At 33.2% G+C, this 20,356-nt stretch overlaps 1 protein-coding gene across 11 annotated transcripts in view; it reads left to right on the forward strand.

The window, feature by feature from the left end:
- Positions 1–1,313: 1,313 nt before the first annotated feature.
- LOC133185181 (phosphatidylinositol-binding clathrin assembly protein LAP-like) overlaps positions 1,314–20,356 on the forward strand; it is a 36,426-nt gene continuing 17,383 nt past the window's right edge. For 10 of the 11 annotated variants that reach the window (XM_061320256.1, XM_061320265.1, XM_061320261.1 and 7 more), the window contains exons 1-12: positions 1,314–1,580; positions 9,093–9,235; positions 9,585–9,660; positions 10,491–10,593; positions 12,556–12,595; positions 13,028–13,084; positions 13,502–13,613; positions 13,986–14,092; positions 14,930–14,953; positions 15,715–15,756; positions 17,120–17,143; positions 18,875–18,963. In XM_061320256.1, coding sequence (XP_061176240.1) covers positions 1,451–1,580; positions 9,093–9,235; positions 9,585–9,660; positions 10,491–10,593; positions 12,556–12,595; positions 13,028–13,084; positions 13,502–13,613; positions 13,986–14,092; positions 14,930–14,953; positions 15,715–15,756; positions 17,120–17,143; positions 18,875–18,963 — 947 coding nt within the window. In that variant the 5' untranslated portion in view covers positions 1,314–1,450. The remainder of the gene's footprint in view (positions 1,581–9,092; positions 9,236–9,584; positions 9,661–10,490; positions 10,594–12,555; positions 12,596–13,027; positions 13,085–13,501; positions 13,614–13,985; positions 14,093–14,929; positions 14,954–15,714; positions 15,757–17,119; positions 17,144–18,874; positions 18,964–20,356) is intronic. The other variant, XM_061320262.1, reaches the window with a different exon arrangement.

A 20,356-nucleotide genomic window follows, 5' to 3' on the forward strand; every position in this document is an offset into this window, starting at 1 on the left:
CAGGCTGTTTTTGTTCGTTTTCTTTTCTTTTCTTTCTTTTTTTTGGCTGGGTCACACTATACTGTTTTTTCCCCTTTTTCATAGCTACATGTATTTGAAACATGCATTGTTCAAAGTATTGAAGATTGTAAAGTTTGCTGCATGATTGTCTGTGATTTCTCAGAGATGGATATTTTACAATAGTTTACAAGTTATTTATATGCAATGGAAAAAAAATAGAAAAAGTTCAGTTAAGTGCCGCTAAAATTGATGCAGGTTTACCACGTTTAGAATCGACGAATCTCTCTATTTAGAAACAGGCTGGGAACCTCTTGTTAATTTAAATGTCGTCATACAGCTGGGTTAATAATTTAATTCAAAATCCATACTATTATCAAGTACCTGACTACTTAAGTATCTTTCCTCCCCCCCCCCCCCCCCCCCCATAAAAAAGGGTTCATTACATAAAACACGAAACAGTGAAGATTACAATGTTCCAATAAGTAGATTAGAACTTTACAAATAATCTTTTGTACCCGACACTATTCGAAAATGGAACTCACTGAAATTAGAACGAAGTTAGAGAAGCATTTTCTCATTGTAAAATACAAACACATCTGCTGCGTTGGGGTGTCAAACTTGTGATATGAACTCCTTTTTTTTCAGCAGTTCATAAATATATAAATGAATATGGAATATTTAGCTAATATTTCAGTACATTTATGTAATTTTTTTCATTATTGCAATATTATTGTACTTTCTAATTATCAGGAGAGGAGCTTGTAAGTTGACGGAACTTGTTTCCGATCTTCTGTTTATCAGAATGTTATTACACGTACTATTGGCATTTGTTTCTGTAATAATTTTGTCACCCTATAATTTACTACACTGTGGGGTAAAAAATGATTAAAGATATAAGTGCCTGTGAATTACACAATATGTTCAAGTCAAAGATTCGACAATTAATGAATAAATGAATGAATGAATAAACAAATAAGTAGAAAATAAATAAATAAATACTATAGTAAATAAATAAATAAATAAATACTAGTAAATAGATAGATAAATAAATAAATAAATAAATATTAAATAAATAAATAAATAAATAAATAAATAAATAAATAAATAAATAAATAAATAAATAAATTATAATATTACACATGACTAACATGCCAAATAAACACTCAAACTTTCTGTTCTGTCTATTTTATTGATTTTCATATTCTGGTTAGATATTTGTAAATTATTTATGTTGAATATATCAATTTTAGAACTAACTCGTCCAACTATGCCACTAATGAATGGTCCCCAGTCACGTGACAGGTTATGTTATTCAGAACCGCCATCTTGAAATACGTACCGCACATCCTCCCCTTTTCACGTTGTACGGAGAGGGTCTTAGACCAGAGGAGGGGGTCGTTTGGCCCTAATATTCGAATTCAGTGATTGGAAACACGATAATTTAACAGCAATGTCAAAACAAAGCATAATGGACCGCGTTACAGCGGCAAAACACAGTATTGCAGGCCAAGGATTGGCCAAGGTTGTGTGTAAAGCTACTACCGAGGAGGTGATGGGACCCAAAAAGAAACATTTAGACTGTAAGTACTGGTCTGTAGGATGGTTTGTGTAATTAGTGGATAGACTGCAAATGAAGGTTTATCCATGGTCACTCGGATGTTACGTAAAGCGCAGTAGTTTGACAGAATTCTCGGTCGGAATACCTGTCGGAATATGGGGATCTGCAGTGACAACAGTCAGTAGTCAGAATTTGTCTGCCCCTGCTGGTATAATCAATGTTTCAACTCTGTATGCAACGCTGTCAAAATGGATTTTTGATTAATCGATGTACTTCGGTGCCTTTTTTGCTAACAAACGCACTGCTGTAATACATACATGTATACAGATGTGTAGCAGGCTATAAGATTTTCGTGTTCATGGGGTTTCTGGGCCTGGCCTGTTTTAGAGCTGTAATGGTTGCACTAAAGTTTTCAATGGAAGATAGACAAAATAATGATGTAGTAAATGAATGACAGTTGAAAACTGTATTTACTTAGCCAGATTTTTTTTCCTTTGCAGTGCCCCCCCCCCCCCCTTCCCATTTCCAGTCTGCATCATATCACCAGATTGCCCTTAGAATGTTCCAACATAGGAATGATTTTGAAATCATGTAAACTGGACAGGTGTTTTCAGAATGTGGTTAAAGCAATTGGTTCCTGATTGCTAGAGAGTGTTCCGTTGGTGTATTTTATGTAACACATTTACATTAAAGTCTCGACATATGTTGGAAATGGGCAATAATACTTTCAGGAAAAAAGAAGTAAATCATAAAATGGCTCAAATTTCTGAGAAAAGTTCTCTAAATATCTAGGGTAGGGTGGTGTAATTTCAACCAACTGGATTATAATTTCAATCATTCATGAACACCTTTAGATATTTTGTTAACTTAATAACATTTCTGTGTATGTACATGTATCTGTTTTATGCAGAATCAAAATTAAGCATTTTTGATGTATTGTGTCGATAATAATTTTATTTCCATGAGCATCAGGTGTTTACTAGACTATTATGATATCCAAAAAGAGGCTGTATCGTCCAAAAAGTTACGGATAAGTAAAGCCATTTTGAGAAATCCTGAAATTATTTGTGTAGAAAGTTATTCAATGAATATTCCTGGCTTGGCATTTAACAAAGTTTCAAGTGAAATTTATGCAAAAATAATTTATTTAATAAAATGGTTAGTTTTTACATAAATTAAAATGCAAATCACTTGGACAGGAATCGTCCAAAGAAACCCCTGCTTGGATACTGCTTCAGTGAGTAATTTTGACCAATGACAAATGACGCAATGAATACTGCAGCAATATGACTTTTACTGGGAAGAATTTATGAGTATGACCGTAAGAAAAAAACAGGATAAGGCCAAATAAAAAATATGAATGGTTCCGGTTACCCGACCGTCTCTATTTTATATCCCCGACCCTAAACTTTTTTTTGACAATTTTCAAATTTCCGTAATTTTCCCCGATTTCTCTCATTGGCTCTGGTATTAGTTTTAGTTTCAGCAATGGTGGCTTTCTTTGGCAACATCATTTCAACACGCCGTACAAGTGTTTTGTCAGTTACAAATGTCACCACTTGAAAGAAAGCAATAGTATTATCTCACTAATATCACCAATAGTTAATTCAAGAACATTCAATAATATTTTTGACGTTTATTATATTTAAAAAAAAAAAATAACTACCTACCTACCCTAATTTGTTTGGAGGTGTAACCGGAACCACACATTTTTTTATTTGGCCTAAGTATTATGTTCATGTATACTCAGTAGAAACTTATTCTACAACTTCTCAAAGAACAACAAAGGCATGATTAGTTGTATATGGAATCATCTTCAAGTAGTGTAAATCAAAGTTTGTTCAAACCATGACCCCTCAGGGGTAGAGTGGGCCACAAAAGGTGTTCAAGTTTTACATAAGATAGCTAAGGGGAAAAAAAATCTTTAAAATTCTTCTATTCAAGAACAGCAAGGGCATGATTAGTCATGTTGATATGGAAGCATCCTGAGGTAGTGAAGATAAGGCCAAAATAAAATTATTGTTTGTTTGGAATTGCCTCCCATTTGTTTGGAATTGCCTCCCACCTCATCGAAATTACCCTGAAAAAAAAAATTATTGGCCACATCTAAGATTTTTTTTTAAATTTTAATTTAAGCAATTCGTGGCTTAATCACATATGCCACCCAAACACCTAATTAGTGTGGGGTCTAAGCAAAATCTGGGTTCTTGGTTGATGGGTGATACCTTGTACAAAAAGCATTAGCAAAACAATGTGTTCACTGCTTATTGAGATTTTTAACATTGTTTTTAATTTAACTTCAATTTTGAGTAGTTTTTAGGTAATGCACTTAAAGTTTGTTTAGATCATGACCCCAGGGGTAGGGTGGGGCCACTATAGGCAATCAAAGTTTTATTTGAATAAATGGGGAAAAAGTTTGCTGATGAACAGTAAGGCCATAGTGACTCGGGTGAGCATTGTGGCCCATGGGCATTGATATTGATATGTTAATTTGTAAATAACATTTAAGTGTAAAAAAGACATGGCTTTCTTAAAAAAGACATTGTACAATCAGATTTCTACAATGTATGATACTTCACATTGGGAAGGAAGTTGTGACACTGTCAGAAAAGTGTGTGTCTGTTTATAGCTTCATTTTCCTTGTACCCAGAAATAGGATTTTGTTCACTCAAGATTTAACATATTAGATTTGATCTTCTTTTATAATCTGTAAAATTGATTTTGTTCTTTGTTTACTATGAGTTTTGCGTCATTGTGAACAAGGGTCGAATTTAGATACCCTGGAAGTTTGAATCAAGTGTCAGGTTTTGTTTGGGCATCTGTGAATTATCTGATAATTACTAAGTGAAATCAATGCATAAAATTAACAATTAGCTGAAAAAAATGTTATTTATGTTTATTTATTTGCATATTTAATCCGATAGATATTTGCTGAATCTAGCAATCTTGTCACATTAGCAGGTTTAGAACATGTCTAGATTACATGTGAACATTCATTTGAAATGAACCTAGTAAATATTAAGATGTTTTAAAAATGAGTAGAATTAATTTGTAATTATATTACAAATCAGTACATGCAGTAAGCCTGGTGTTCTTTCAATAATTCAGTGAGTGAGTACTTTTAGTTTCATAATCAAACATCGACCAATGCATGACAATACTCCACAGCTATGGAGTTGATACAGCTGTAACTAGCAGGGCATCACTATACAACACAGGATGTCCTAGAATGAATAATCAATCAATTGCTGAATCTTATATCATCTTTATCAAACTGTAGAAGTCATTCCATGAAGGAGGCTATTGGAACAGAATCCTGTGTACTAGTGCTGGAATGTCAGGCCTCTAACTGCAGTAAAGACTTATTGATCTGTGGATAAAGGCATGGCCTACTCTGTAAACTGTGAACAGTTTTTTTTTCTCAGTGAAATTCAGCATTAATTGTGGATGGATTTAGGGCTCAGTTTATCTACTTTAGATTCCAACAATCCAAACATTACCAGGAATCAGATTTCAACTTGAACTTGTTAAATGGGAACACATAACATTAATTCATCACATGTGCCACATATATAAAATTGAACATGGTCTAAGCATCTCAAGTTATTGCCTATGTATACACACAAATCTAAAGCAGACTTGTCTATGATGTCTGTCAGACATTGGTCAGTTTTAACTTAAAAAAATTTGGTAAGGCAGGAAACTGATGACATGGTGGTTTGTCCTTCTAAACTCATGATGAGAATGGGTGTAAATGTGAGGGACCCAGGCATATATTACAGTTAACTCAACCTAACTACCCAGGCATATATTACAGTTTGCTGACTTAATGACCCATACATATTACAGTTAACTGACCTAGCAACCCATACATATTACAGTTAACTGACCTAACAACCCATACATATTACAGTTAACTGACCTAACAACCCATACATATTACAGTAAATAAACAGATGTTAAAGATGTAATAATCATATGTCATGTTTACCTTAATTAGACAATGTCTAGTCATGTAGGCTTGGAAGGAATAAAAGGCACTGGTCAGGGGATGGCATTATGGATATAACTTAGATGTTTTACAGAAATGTCTTAATTCAAAGAGGTTGTGGTACAGTCACTCAAAACTTTCAGTTTTGCTGGAGAGATGAGGTTGTGGCACACACTCTTAAGCTTTCAGTTGAGAAAAATGGGGTTGTGGCACACACTGTAAAGCTTTGCTGGAGAAATGTCTTAGGCTGTATCTGGGGTTGTGGCATACACTGTAAAGCTTTGCTGGAGAAATGTCTTAGGCTGTATCTGGGGTTGTGGCATACACTGTAATACTTTGCTGGAGATATCGGGGGTTGTGGCACACACTGTAAAGCTCTGCTGGAGAATTGTCCTAGACTGTATCTGGGGTTGTGGCATACACTGTAATACTTTGCTGGAGATATCGGGGGTTGTGGCACACACTGTAAAGCTTAGCTGGAGAAATATCTTAGGCTGTATCTTGGATTGTGGCACACACTGTAAAGCTTTGCTGGAGAAATGTCTTAGGCCTTATCAGGGTTTGTGGCACACACTGTAAAGCTTTGCTGGAGAAATGTCTTAGGCCTTATCAGGGTTTGTGGCACACACTGTAAAGCTTTGCTGGAGAAATGTCTTAGGCTGTAGCTGGGGTTGTGGCACACACTGTAAAGCTTTCAATCGAGAGATTTGCTGGAAAAATGAGGTGGTGGTGCACACACTGTAAAGATTTGCTGGAGAGATGAAGTTGGGAGAGAGGGGTTGACTCTGCTATAAGGATTTGGTATATAAAATAAGAATTTTTATATTTTTATGTTTTGTAAGGACATGGCATCGGTACATGTAGTTGGAATTATAACAAAACTCTAACAATGTCTCTCTTGTATAATGCTATTAAGTGCTTGAGTGTTTAGTGCATTAGTATTCATGGTATTTACAACCATAATTCAACAGTATTGAACTGAAGCTAACTAAGTTCAGATTCTTTTCCTTGTTTGTCTCAATTGACTTTTTTAAATACTGTTTTTAGCTTCCCGTGCAGTATAAAATTTGAATTTTTCATGAAATTTAAAAGGGCAGGCTGGGATGGGGTTGGGAGGGTGGGATGGAGATTTGCTAATGATGTAGCCCTATTATAGTGCTAAGACTAGCAGAATAAAGTCTTGACAAGCAAGATTAAGGAAGCAATGACTGGGTTTATTCAGAAACCATAGACCTAAATTGTAAAGCACCTGTCAGCTATTGATTTGTAAGGTCACAGGGTTCGAAATTCACTATATACAACTCCCAAAACGCGTGTTAGAATTCCCAAATTACGAGTTAAAAATTAGGTAACTCGCAAAAACTTGCGAGTTGATTTTCTTTGCATTGAAACTGTAGCAAAATTATATAATATGACAGAACACAATACTTTTGATTTAAATCAGTAATTTAAATAAAAGTCACCCTGTAGCTGTATTTTGTGTATTGTACAGTAGTTACCTTTTCCTTAAGTTACATGTATTTAATTTATATAAAATTTTACTTTATATGAAAATTGTGAGTAGTCTCATAAAATTGCGAGTTCACTTTCTTGGTACTCGCAATTATTTGCGAGTTGTAATTTTAGGGAGTTTCTAACCCTGCGGTCATGGAAGTGTTTTTATTTTATTGATCATTTGGAGGCTACATACAAAATATTTGGAAACTGAGCATGTGCTCATGGTACGATGAAGAAACTATGTAATAGAATGAGAGAAAAATGTTTATGTGAAGGAACCCCCACTGTCCAGTCCCTTGCCCTTCTTATTGAATGAATAAAACACCAAGCATGCAGGGTTAATCCATTTTAGTTTTTTGCTTTTATAAGTGAAGGTAAAAGTATTGATAAGGAGAGGAAGCTTTATGATTGACATTAAGACTTGGTCATTAGTTGTATTACTATATATAATATAGATGACTCTCAGGGGGGTGGGGTAGGTAGGCATGTTCACAGTTTTCCTGTCAGAGTTCTAGTGTTGCAGTGTCTCTCAGTGAGATCCCTATGAGGGAGGAATCAATAACTCCCACTGAACAAAGAATATTCAGTATTAATAATTCAGTCACTGTGTTTATACTGTAGAGTGTGATGATGTAACATGAATGGGATACACATAACCTATTACCAATTGCTTACTCTGCCTAAACAATATTCAGTGGAAGAGATTGAGGGGAAGGGGGGGGGGGGGTATTAGGGTTTGAGATTGTGTCTACCTCAAATCAACAGTACTTTTTGTTTAGAAATGAAAAAAAAAAGTAGTGACAGTATGTATCATATTATGTGTGTCTGCTGAAAATGATGGTTATCTTTGATCAAGGTATTAAAGTCCCACCTTTTACCCACGAAAACTTTATACCAAGTTCATTTTTTCTTCCAGACCTTCATATAAGGAACCCGCCCATTCCTTTCCAAGCCTCTAATAATTGACCCCCTTTCAAGGCTCTATAGAGGAACCCCCTGTCTCTCTCCCCCTTCCCAAGCCCCCAGATCTGTGCCCCTCCAAAGTCCCCTCTCAAGCCAAAACTCCCCTAATATTTCCCCTTTAAGCATCTATAATAGAACCCCACCTTTTTCTACAGTGCTACTGTTGTATAGAGCCTCAGATGCAGTACCTTATAGAAGTGTGTTTTCATTCTTAAAATTGTTGATGGAATGCTTTACTCCCAAGATAACAATTTCTACCCGAGAGTCAATTGTTAGAAGGTCATTGGGATATCATATTTCGTCATTTCATACATGAGTTTAAGATATTAAAATCTGAAGGGTTCAGGATGATTTTTTACATTGATAAACATACAGTACAGATAGCAGAAGGCTGGCATTTTCTGATAAAACACTGAGACTGATAAAAAGATAAACATTGAGGGGATTCCTTGCTTGATTTAAATATAAAAAATAAATTCATTTTTCTTTGTTGAGTATCATTTTTTTATTTAGTTAATCTTGAGTATAATGCATTCAAACTAATTGTGATAATACAATTATAATGTTAACCAGTTCTCATGTATGCTTATTGATGAACATAGGATGTCACAGTGATAAGAATGACTTTCATAATTTAAAAAAAAGAAAGCTCATTCCAGATTTTCTTATTTTTTTTTTAATTATTATCAATCAAATTTAGGCTTATGAATTGGGGTATTCACAAAAAAATATCTTAAGTGTTTCCAAATTGTAGCTCAGTTTACAGTAGTGAGTTCTATTTTAAATTAGCCATGCCAATGATTTCTATTTTTAGCACTGTCTATTTTACTACTTGATATAATATATATTGTCAGTGTATTTATTTAGAGAACATTTACAGTAGGTATATCATTTAGTCCTATTCATTATGACATAGAAGTCAGTTGGTGGGGAAATTCTATAATGGTGTACAGTGAGTTCTGTTTATAGAAGTTCAGAAGTGAGTTTTATTTGTTATTTAGACATGTATCAATAGTACATTCATTGTTTCAATGACTTTTACATACAGTACATTCAGTGAGTAAGATCTCTTTTGTATTTCAGATTTAATACAGTGTACAAACGAACCCAATGTCTCAATCCCCCAGCTAGCAGATCTTCTAATCGAACGCACCCAACACCAGAGCTGGGTCATTGTCTTCAAAGCTCTCATCACCACACACAACCTTATGAACTATGGAAATGAGGTAAGAACCCCAAGACTGCATCAATTTATTCTGGAGGGAGATGTTCAAACTCTTACAGTCGTTAAAATCTGAAATACTTGCTGTAGGACTGTTTCACATTGACATACCCCAATCAAAGTTTCATTTATTAGTGATGAAAACATTGTTTTACTTGCTTATTCTATGAGCGATTTGATATTTTTTTCCAAATATTCTTTTGATTACAACTTTACAAGTCAGTGTTAGGTCAAGGCCACACTTAGAGTTCAGAGGTCAAATATGAATTAATACTGAAAGATTTTGCCTCTGGTGATTCACAAGTTTATCCCTAAACTTTTTTTTCATTCCTGTATGTCTTGTTTTATTACAGAGGTTCACACAGTACCTGGCTTCCAATAATTGCTCCTTCAACTTGGCACAGTTCATCGATAAACAGGGAGTCCAAGGTAAGAGTACTTGTCAACCTTATAGAATCAGGATAAAGCTGTGAAGTTTACTATCGCACCATCATACCATCAACACATACTGTAAACGTATTACATTTGGCATTGTTTTCTAATTAGCGTGTTTGACGGAAAGCAGATTCTGCTAAATCAAGTACAGGCCTTGTATATTATTTATGTACATTTAGCATATTCAGAAACCGCTTATTCAAATTTATGCTAACTTGCTAAAAAATCAATTTCCGCCAAATGTACATTTACTGTAGTCAATGGTGTATTGATGCAATGATGATGCGATGGTACAGATGTGTGATAGAGCATCATGTGGTTGTGTCATCGCACCATCATCATTGCTTTATAAAGTCATCACTATCGTATCATTGCGTTGTCGTGATATCATCACACTATCATCGTCAAATTATTGCATCATTTGCATAAATTTATTATCAATCATCATTGCATTATCATGTAAATGGCACTACCAACCCAAAGCTTTAAAGAAATCTTACTGAAGGCATTTTTCAGTTGTGAATAGAAATGACTAAAAATAATTCCTCAGATGTTATTTGCTCCTCTGAAAAGTTAGTACGTCTAGTTTTGGGTGTGTTGGTGACTTTCAGTATACTACCTAATGCCTCATTGTCAGATATTTCGTCCTCAGCCTGACGTTTCCTTACTCACAGGTCTGATTGCTCATGTTAAGTTTTTACAAATTCTTATCATGCTAATATGATCTCTTTGTCAGTTTTTATACATTTATAACTGTATAATTTGAGAGAAGTATTTGGTCTGTTTGATTATTTTTTTGTTGAACAAATTTTATCTTTTTTTAGGCTATGACATGTCAACCTTCATTAGACGATATTCCAAATATTTAAATGAGAAAGCTGTCTCCTATCGGCAAATGGCCTTTGATTTCTGCAAAGTCAAAAGAGGGTAAGTGGAAAAAACTCCCCTTTAATCCCACCAACATAAACATGTACCCCTAAAGTAATGTTGTGCTCTGATTGAAGCAAAATTTCATTTTTGTTATCCAGTACAGAATATATAGTACTACACTAGATGTGTTCAATATTACAGATATCTTTCTGCTGATAAAATTTGTAAGAAAACACATTTTTACAGAAAATCAAAATTCTCAAAAATACATCTCATGTTGCTTTTAAAAGATGATGAAATATCAGTAGTTTCATTTGATAAAATGTGTTGGAATTCAGTCCAAATTTGCTCTGTATATAGAGCTGGATATATCTGCATTCGTAGAAAACTCTGGGGGTCTATGTCATAGTGTTAGCAAATACTGGAATAAAGCATACACTGACAGCCAACCAGAAAGAGGCATGATCAATGAAATCTGCCCGACAGTAACACAGCATCTTAGGAGGTCGTTTATGGAATTGAGGGAGTTTTATTGATTTGAAAAGTCATTATGTTCAATACAGAAACAATGGAGGACCATCAGAATCAGGCTGGGGTATCCAGTGTAGGCTTGTCAGCAGGGGGATAACGAACAGAAGAGTTACACTAGAGCATCTTCCGTGTTTACATTTCAAATAGAAATACTGATGTTAGGGAGATCAATAATCTACTATGGCCTCTATAAGTACCACTGTTAAACAGAGCAGTAGCTGAATTGACTGCACTTTAGCAGACTTAAGCCATAGGATCAAACGAACCTTCTCCTGATCAAAGTTTCTCTTGCATACACTTACTTGATGTCCCTCTATTTGTTGACCAGTATATGTTTCAAATTTTTAACATCAACATGGAAACTGGATCAATGTTAATCTAATTTTCTTTTAGAAAGAATGATTGGTTAAAGTGAAGTCTAACTGTTGGGGGGGGGGGGGGGGTCTAATTGGCTTTGGTGAAGGGCCCTGTATATCTCTAAGGGGAGATAATATAAAAAATAATGGTCATAATGAACAATCAACCAGAATGGACAAAGTAATTTGGGTGTTTCATTATGTAGTCTAGTTTTCTTGTTCTTTATAGCTTGTTTATCTGACAGGGGTGAGTCGCAATATGGGAATATAGTTTTAAATAGGAATTTGTCTTAATCTACTTTAGAGCAGCAGTGATGTGCTAGATCTTTAAATTTATTTAATTTAATATATTAAACATCTAGGAATTGAACATATTTTATTGTAAATACATGTATCATACAAAGGTTCAAACACAGGTTCTAGCTTACAGGGTTTTCGCCCTTAATAGTTACACCTGCAGTTGAACTTTAGCATCTTGAAGACTGATACTTCGAATACCATGGATATGTCAGATTTTGAAGTCCCGACCCCTTATTCTTTAATTTTTTTACCCTGGATACCTCAAATCCTCTGATTTCTTGAAGTTTTTTCTTGGTCCCACTGAGTTTGAGATAACGAGGTTTGACTGAATCTGAATTTTAAATGTGTAAGTTTGATATTCCCTAGCAACTTGATCATGACTACTGTAGATCACCAAATTTTCGTGACACCTTATTTTAGGGAGATAGGCATTTGGTTTTTATAAGCTAGACAAAATTTTCACGAACTCAAATTTTTGTTGTACATAATCTATACTAATAAATATATACAGGAGAGTAAAATTTTTGCGAGCAGCCCGTCTTGTGTAATTATGCCAAAATATATTTCTAGACCGTCTTGTGTAATTACGCCAAAATATATTTCTCTTGAATAAAAAATAATTTACAGTACATGAAATTTTATATATAAATATGCTTGCTTATAAAAACGTAAGAATACCACCAGCGAGACATCAACATTTACTTAAGTTAATTGTATGTAAACGTTTTAACTTCCATTTATTTATTTATTTTTGGTACATCTGAACTTGATGAATGAGTATTTACAACAGAGCCTACTGATAAAGGTCTAAACTTTTCATTGTATTTTTCAGCAAGGATGATGGCTTATTAAGGACAATGAATGCAGATAAGGTAAGGATTACAGAATGTTTGATGGGGAGGGTATGATAATAATGATGCTAAGGTAGGTAATTCTGCATATTTTTGACTTTGATTAATGTTAAAAGAAAAAAAGACTCTTGATTTTTTTCCATATTTGGACAGGAAAATTGATTTCTTAGACGCATAATACATGTTCTGTTATATTTGATTTTTTTTTATTTTTTAAAAAATAAAACTTTGAAACTTTATTTTATAACTGAAATGTGTTTGGATTAATTGGAATAATGATACTGATGATTTAGATGAATGACTGGCTCTCCGGTAGCTCATTAAGGACAAAGGTTAAAGTTCATGTGTACAAGTAGAATAATGATGCCAGCTGTAGAACAAAAACTTAGCAAACTGTAACGAAAACATTAATTAATGTTTTAAAGATGTGTCATTTTGATTGATTTATTCTAGCTTTTAAAGACACTACCAGCCCTTCAGAAGCAGTTAGACTCGCTGTTAGAATTTGATGTAAGTAAATAGTCAATCTGTCATTTTTGGTCAAGTCATGTTGACATCTTAGATATGTCATATTTAAAGATGACATGATAATTCTGTCATGTTTAATCATGTCAGATTTTAAGATTCATTGACCCTCGGATAAGAGAGATAACTCTAATTGGATTAACAACTATTAATCCCTTTAAAATTTGTCAAATTATACCACGATTTCTGTCAAATACTGCAGCACAATGTTTGCTGAAATTGTTCACATTTTGATTTCATCTATAGATGGTTTAGAGATCTTTTAGGAAATGATTATCATAAAAGCCAAATTTATACAAGTGAACAGTGGGGGTGATGAACCTTAAGCAGTGAGGGTAATTCTGTAATTTTTCTGATGATTTATATTGTAAAATGATAAAATGTAATGTTTATCTCTTACAGTGTGCTCCAAATGAGCTTACAAACGGAGTCATCAACGCCTGTTTTCTTCTAATGTTTAAAGACCTGATTAGATTGTTTGCCTGTTATAATGACGGCATCATTAATTTATTAGGTAGGGAACATCATCAAGTTATGAGGTAGGGAACATCATTAATTTATTAGGTAGGGAACATCATTAAGTTATTAGGTAGGGAACAGTTATCTAAGTATGGGACTTTTTTATCAAAGACAATTCGCAATAATTTAGAATTCATTTCTTTTAGAAAAAAGTCATATTCTTGTGTCTTTTTTCCCCAAAACTATGAAAATTCTCATCACAGAATGTTTTTTTTTCGAAAAGGATTCAGTCCTTAAGCACAAATTACAGTATGTTTGAATTATTGTATTCTGATGAAGTTTAAAGAGATTCTGCATATTTTTTTTGGCCAGTCAATTGGTAGATTTGTAGATTTAACTTGAAAAAAAATTGTGATTTATTTTTCAGAAAAATACTTTGATATGAATAAAAAGCAATGCAAAGATGCTTTAGAAATTTACAAGAGATTTTTAGTGCGGATGGATAAAGTATCAGAATTCCTGAAAACCGCAGAAGTAAGTCTAATTAACAGTTAAATTATTTATTATCATTTGTTATCGCTGTAGTATAAGTGAGTAGGTTGTAGCTAGGCTTCTGTATCAGAAATGTGATGCTAAAAGCTCTATTCTTCTTAAAATGACAGAAAAAATTTTCTTTTTTAAATTCACAATGAATCATTGCATATGGCAAAACTAATTTGCTAATTTAACATTTGCTATACTAATACTCTTGTTCAAAGTAAAGTTGCAAATTCAAGACTTAACTGTGTTTATATATAAAAGTCTTTTTGCGAATTCTAATTCTGCTGTTGCGGATGCAAAGAAAAATAAAAGAGCTGCACAGCCTCTGCCTGGCTCAGGATACGAGTACAGACAGAGGGTATTTATCTTAGATAGCTCTAGTTATATATCATTGATATATAATGGTGAAGCAATCCCAAAACTGGTAAAATTCATTGGTATGCATTTCATGTATCAGAATGCTTAGTTTTAACCAATATTTAAAACATTGATTGAATAGTGAATTTTGATTTCCACTTACTACACATTTTCTCACTATTAGTTTTGTTGACTATGTTTATTGTTCGGTATCTATCTTCTGTCCTTCTGACTTAAGTTTTTATTTTCTTTTTTCTGTTCTTTTCTTTTTTTTTTTTTTTTTTGGTGTAAGTCAAATTGAAATTTTATTGTTTTTCTTATTTCACTTAACTGTAGACTGTGGAATCTAAATATGGAAAGGTTGTATACAACAATTTTGTGTTGTACATTGGACAGCCCAGCAATTTATTATTATTTTTTGATTTTGTTTATTCATTTATAGGTTTTGCTTTTATGAAATTTACTTTTTCACAGAATGCTTCAAAAAATCCCCATCAGGTAGATTTTAGTTGCCATAGCAACTTCATGTTTGCTTTCTCTCTTTGTTCATTGTGTATGCGATTAGCAGAGACATTTACATATTTAATCAGAAGTAACGGAAGTTAATCATTTCTGTATGATTCCTGGTGACTTTTGAGTCACAAGCTTATGTATTACACTCCTGACATTTTAACTGCATGTATAACACAGTAAATAGCACACATCACCAAGGATCCAAAGGAATTAATTGTAGGAATGGGGGGGGGGGGGGGGGGGGGGTTAAAGTCAAGTGAAGAGGTGGATGTTATGGTGAAAGTTACCTTACAAACAATACAACATGTACTGATGCTACACTTTTGTCTCACAGTGTCAGTAGATGGAGAAGAAAAGTGCAGAATTCCACACTGCTTTGTCTGATGTTTTTATTGTTTAAATTTTGAGAGATTAATACATACATCTGTAATATGATTGTAAGAAATGGAGGGATAGGACAGATCAGAAGCATGGTCATGTTCAGTTACCATTATTTCTTTTTCTCAGAACATGCTTCATACATTCCTCTCCGGATATAAATCAACATTTTTATTTGTGTCTATCTACTTTAAAGTGTACCTAAATTTTCTGTTATATGCATGCCAGTCTTGGATTATTTTGATGTGTTCAAAAATTTACTGTAAGGATTGATAAACATAAGAACTATATATTATTTTTTAAAAAGATAGACATACATTTAAGCCATGTTTGAATGTTTTGTTTAATTTTTCTGTCTTTTATTTTAGAGTGTGGGTATTGACAAAAGTGACATACCTGACCTTGCTAAGGTGAGTTTCAGGTGAACACAGGTAACATGTGATCAAAATGCCATGTATAGCACAGTCTGCTGTGTCCTTAGTATAGAGAAACTCAAATAAAAGCTGAAACTGTTCATTTTAAGAATATTGCATTATCTGTGCATTTTAGTTCAAATTTATTTTAAAGAGTTGTTTCCCTTGAAAGTAAGCAAAAAGATCTAAGCAATTCATTATTTGTAATTCATTATCAATTTAATTGATAGTATTAATTGGTGTTAGGAATAATTTATAAATTTCAACAGGCTATAGATTTCATGTAATTTATTATTTGAGAAACCACTTGATTAAGGAATGAATTTAATAGCTACCCATTTTATACGGTATAAACTGGATTGGGACAGTTTGCACTTTATAAACCGCAAAGCGGTTTATAAAAAAGCATAAACTGTTCCAACCCACTTTATACCGTTTAAATTGGGTAGCTTTTAATTTCATTCCTTATAATTTAATTTTCATTCATTTAGTGTAAGAAAAAAAGACGATTGCCCTTGAAAATGACTTCAATTTGTACAAAATTTGTAACGTCAGGCGGATCGATACGTTTTTGATGCAAGTCGTTGTGACGTAGGCAACCCAATTTATTCAATATATAGTAAATTTTTTATCCAATCAAATACGGCATTTCAACCAGAAATTAATAAAAAATGAAGAAGATGGTACCCTTGTATTTTGTAATATGTTAAAATGTTGTGTAAGTTGTTATTATGCAAGGGGAAAATTTACACAAGGTACACAGTAAGCTTAGAGTCGAATCAAATTGCCCAGCTTATATTGTTAAAAAAAAAAAATTCCGGCATTTGTAAATATTGAAATCGCTGTAGATCACGGAATTTTGGCAACAGCTTATTTTCACGAGATTGTTGTTTGGTATTTATTTATTAACAAAATTACATCAATTTTGGTTACTGTTCTATATAACTTTTAGAAGTGTGAAAATTTTGTGAGCAATCTCGTGTTATTACGCAAAAATAAAGTTCAAATAAATAAAAAGGTGATTTACCGTACACAATGTGTGTGGAATATTTATATCAAAAACGTGTCCTAAACCCCAGAAGATACTCATTTTTACAGTTATTAGATCATAGAGAGAAACAAAGAGAACTCCAACGATAGGAAAGGAATTAAGAATTATAACCCGGCAATAAAATAAAAATGGTATCCACAGAATAATACTGTAGCTGTGATTTTGCTATAATTCAAAATCTTGTTATAAAGGTCTTGATTGAGGGAAGTATATCTAATATTTTATTGACCCTGTCTGTGACAGACTCTATTTCACTTTGTGTGTCTGTCTGTCAGTGTCAATCTTGAGCTCTGTTTCTTTCCTCGGTAGGGTTTGAGGAACAATGCTAACTCTGTAAGTGATTAATCTAGATTATTACGACATTAAAGGCTTGTGTATGTAGGCCAGGCATGTATGAATTGTGACTGAGAACAGTGTGTATTTAATGGTTCCTCATCAACTCTTAAAACTCTGTCATGTTTTGAATTGTGATGAGAAACAGCGTGTTTCCTCTTAATCACCAAGACTTGTAACACTGTCACATTCTGATAACTCATCCCCAATAACCTATCCAGACATTATCATTATTTTTACGTTGTTTTCAGGTCATGTTCATACAGAGTCCAGCGCCCTGAAGTGCACCTTAACACCACTCTCATATCTAACCAAACATTCTATTACGTCACCATTACTTCTCCAATGTGTTCCCAGTCATAATCATGTAAACAACAAAAATTAACCCTGTCTGCCTGTGACAGTGATTAGATTGAGGGGGGGGGGGGGGTAGAGAGAGAGGAGGTCTGTAAAGCTGTCCAGTACTCTTAGTAATTATAATAGGGACATCATAATCTGTAACTCAGGGGTGTGAAAGTCAAATCTCAGGGTGTAATCATCCTTAAGAAAATAATATATACATTTTTTGATCACTCTGTATAATATTTCACAAACACATTTTATTTTTTGATGATGTGTAGATAGAGACAAGGTAGAATATATATACCATTAATCTGGTTGTTATTTGTGTCTGTTTTTGGAGTATAACACCCTATTTTTTGTATTTCAGGAATCTCAGGTCAGATTTACAACTATCTGAAATACTTTACATGCCTTTCTCTTGAACTAAGTCAAAGAAATGTTTGAAGCAATATTACTTTACTGCTAGGCAGCATGATAATGTCACTGACATGGAATCTATCATTAACCTGTTTTATTATCAAATAAACATTAATTAATCACTTTTACATGGATACTTTTAAATATTAGAAGGCCAATTATACTTTTGTATTTTCATTTCAATTTCATGAAGGGAAAAGTATAGTGGGAAATCATACAACTATTTAGCTTTGTCTTCTTATTAACATGATTATATTAAATTTTGATTTTAAGTTTCTGTATGAGTTTATTGTCGAATTATGTTAATTGGAGGTTCAATTATTAGGGATATCATGGGTACCCCTGTAAAACTTCAAGAAATATTTATAGATATAGGCTTAAATTCACAAAAAAATTTTGCCCACCAAATTAAAATGATTTCAAGGTAATAATGATATATTTAAAATGTCATACATGAACAGGTTTTGTAAGAGCTAGGCTGTTGATAGGCTAGTGTTGGTGAAGGGAGAATTATATCTTATCTATACCTCATTGAAAAAATTCAATTTCAAAGGATGTAAAGATGGAATTTATTACAGATTTTCATGTATTTTTATCTGATTGAAATAAGATTCTGACAAATGAAAAAAAAAGATTTTGTGAATGTTGATAGAATCATAGAAATTGACTGAGTGTTCTTAATGTCTGTGTTTCTGTTATTCAAGCTTACATTAAAATGAACATGGCGTTTTGATCATGGCATGCATGCTTTATATCTTATACTTTCTAAATAACAAATATATGAAGCAAATAAAAAGAAATACTGCTATTATGCATACAATGTAATATTTCTGTGATCGCTACACAGTGAAAATAGTGTAATACATACACAAGTGGTAAACTGGGTAATTGTATATCATTTTGATCTAAGCCCTTTATGTTTGTTTGAAATTTTCTATGACTACAGCTTAATTAATTATGTTAATGATTTAGGCTCCCTCTAGTCTCCTTGATGCCTTAGAACAGCATTACCAGTCATTGGAAGGGAAGAAAGGGGTGACAACTCCAGTCAGTGGCTCCAAGTAAGTATCGGGGTAATCTCAAATAGGTCATCTCATTCTTCTTATAAAGTTCTGTGTTTTATTACCATTTTATTGTTGACATGAATCTTGTTGTGTTTATTCCAAATTGATATTGGGATAGTCACAGGCTACTTGTCGATGTTTTATAATTATGTTTCTCTATTTCATACCTTATCTAAGTGACATAGAAACTTTTTTTAGGTGTATGACAATAAATTTTTAAGGTACTTGGTAAAAACTGAAAAACGATTGGATATGAACCTCTAAGAATAGGAATTATTTCTGCCAAAAGCATTCATTGTGCTTAACATACACATCTTGTTTATAGGGATATTTTTAAATTCTGTTTTGTAATTGAACTGTGAAATATTTCAAAATACACCTTGAAATGAGACATTGACTTGATGTCTGCAGTGAAGATCTGATATTGAGTGGTACTGCAATGCTTACACTGTAAGCTCTTAAAACAACACCTGAACATAGAAGAAATTATGACTGTCTGAACATTGTTCTTACTGAATTTTTTGCCCGCAGAAAAACTGTACCATCAATTCCCGTAAAACTGCATATGGCTTCCCAAACAGGCAAAAATTCACAAATAAAAAAGATATTAATCTTGCTTTAAACAAAATTCTAGGGAGATGGAAAATAAAATGCTCTTTATAAAATATAATCCTTTGTGGAAATGCAAATATTATAATGTCCCAGTCTAGACTTGTACCATGTGGTTTAAAAAGACAAAGAATTTTCATGGTATTCAGTTATAATTACCCAACTGAGCTTGGCCAAGCAGTCCCACAATTAAACACATTATCTTTCACGCCCGTTCCTTTAGTTTGTAATGTTATCTGTTACAGCATATCTTTACCAGCGTAAGTATGACTTGTCATTGATAACTTAAGTCATTTCATAAGGGGAGGCAATCTTTGCTGTGTCTTACACTGTGTGTAGAGTTATCCTTCTTTGTCAATTTGACAGTAACCTGATTAACTTAGTGTTCTATGTCTTTTTTCATCCATCATCATCATCAAATTTTTACCTTTTTCTATAAGCACCCCCCAAATTCCTATATTGAAATGAAAGGCCTTGTATCTTTCAAAGAAGAAATGATTGAGACATAGTAATTCAAAAAAAAAAATTGTTAGATCATATCAGGATCATTGTCAGAATACAGGGTTACAAAAGGGGGGCAATGCTTTGAATTGTATTAAAGAAGAATTCAAACCAAAGAAAAACAAATTGTCTGATTATTATGAAAATATCCTTAAAGTTGCATAATGAGTCAAAACCATGTGTTTCTTTTAAGAAAATTGTATCACAAAACAAAAGATATCTGTGAAATATGAATATGTCGAAGTTTTGACAACTCAACTGCACTGTAAAGCAAGAAAAA

This window comes from Saccostrea echinata, unplaced genomic scaffold, assembly GCF_033153115.1.
Source record: "Saccostrea echinata isolate AGI-Se365-2 ecotype Australia unplaced genomic scaffold, CSIRO_AGI_Sech_v1 ptg000012l, whole genome shotgun sequence".
NCBI classification, from domain to species: domain Eukaryota; kingdom Metazoa; phylum Mollusca; class Bivalvia; order Ostreida; family Ostreidae; genus Saccostrea; species Saccostrea echinata.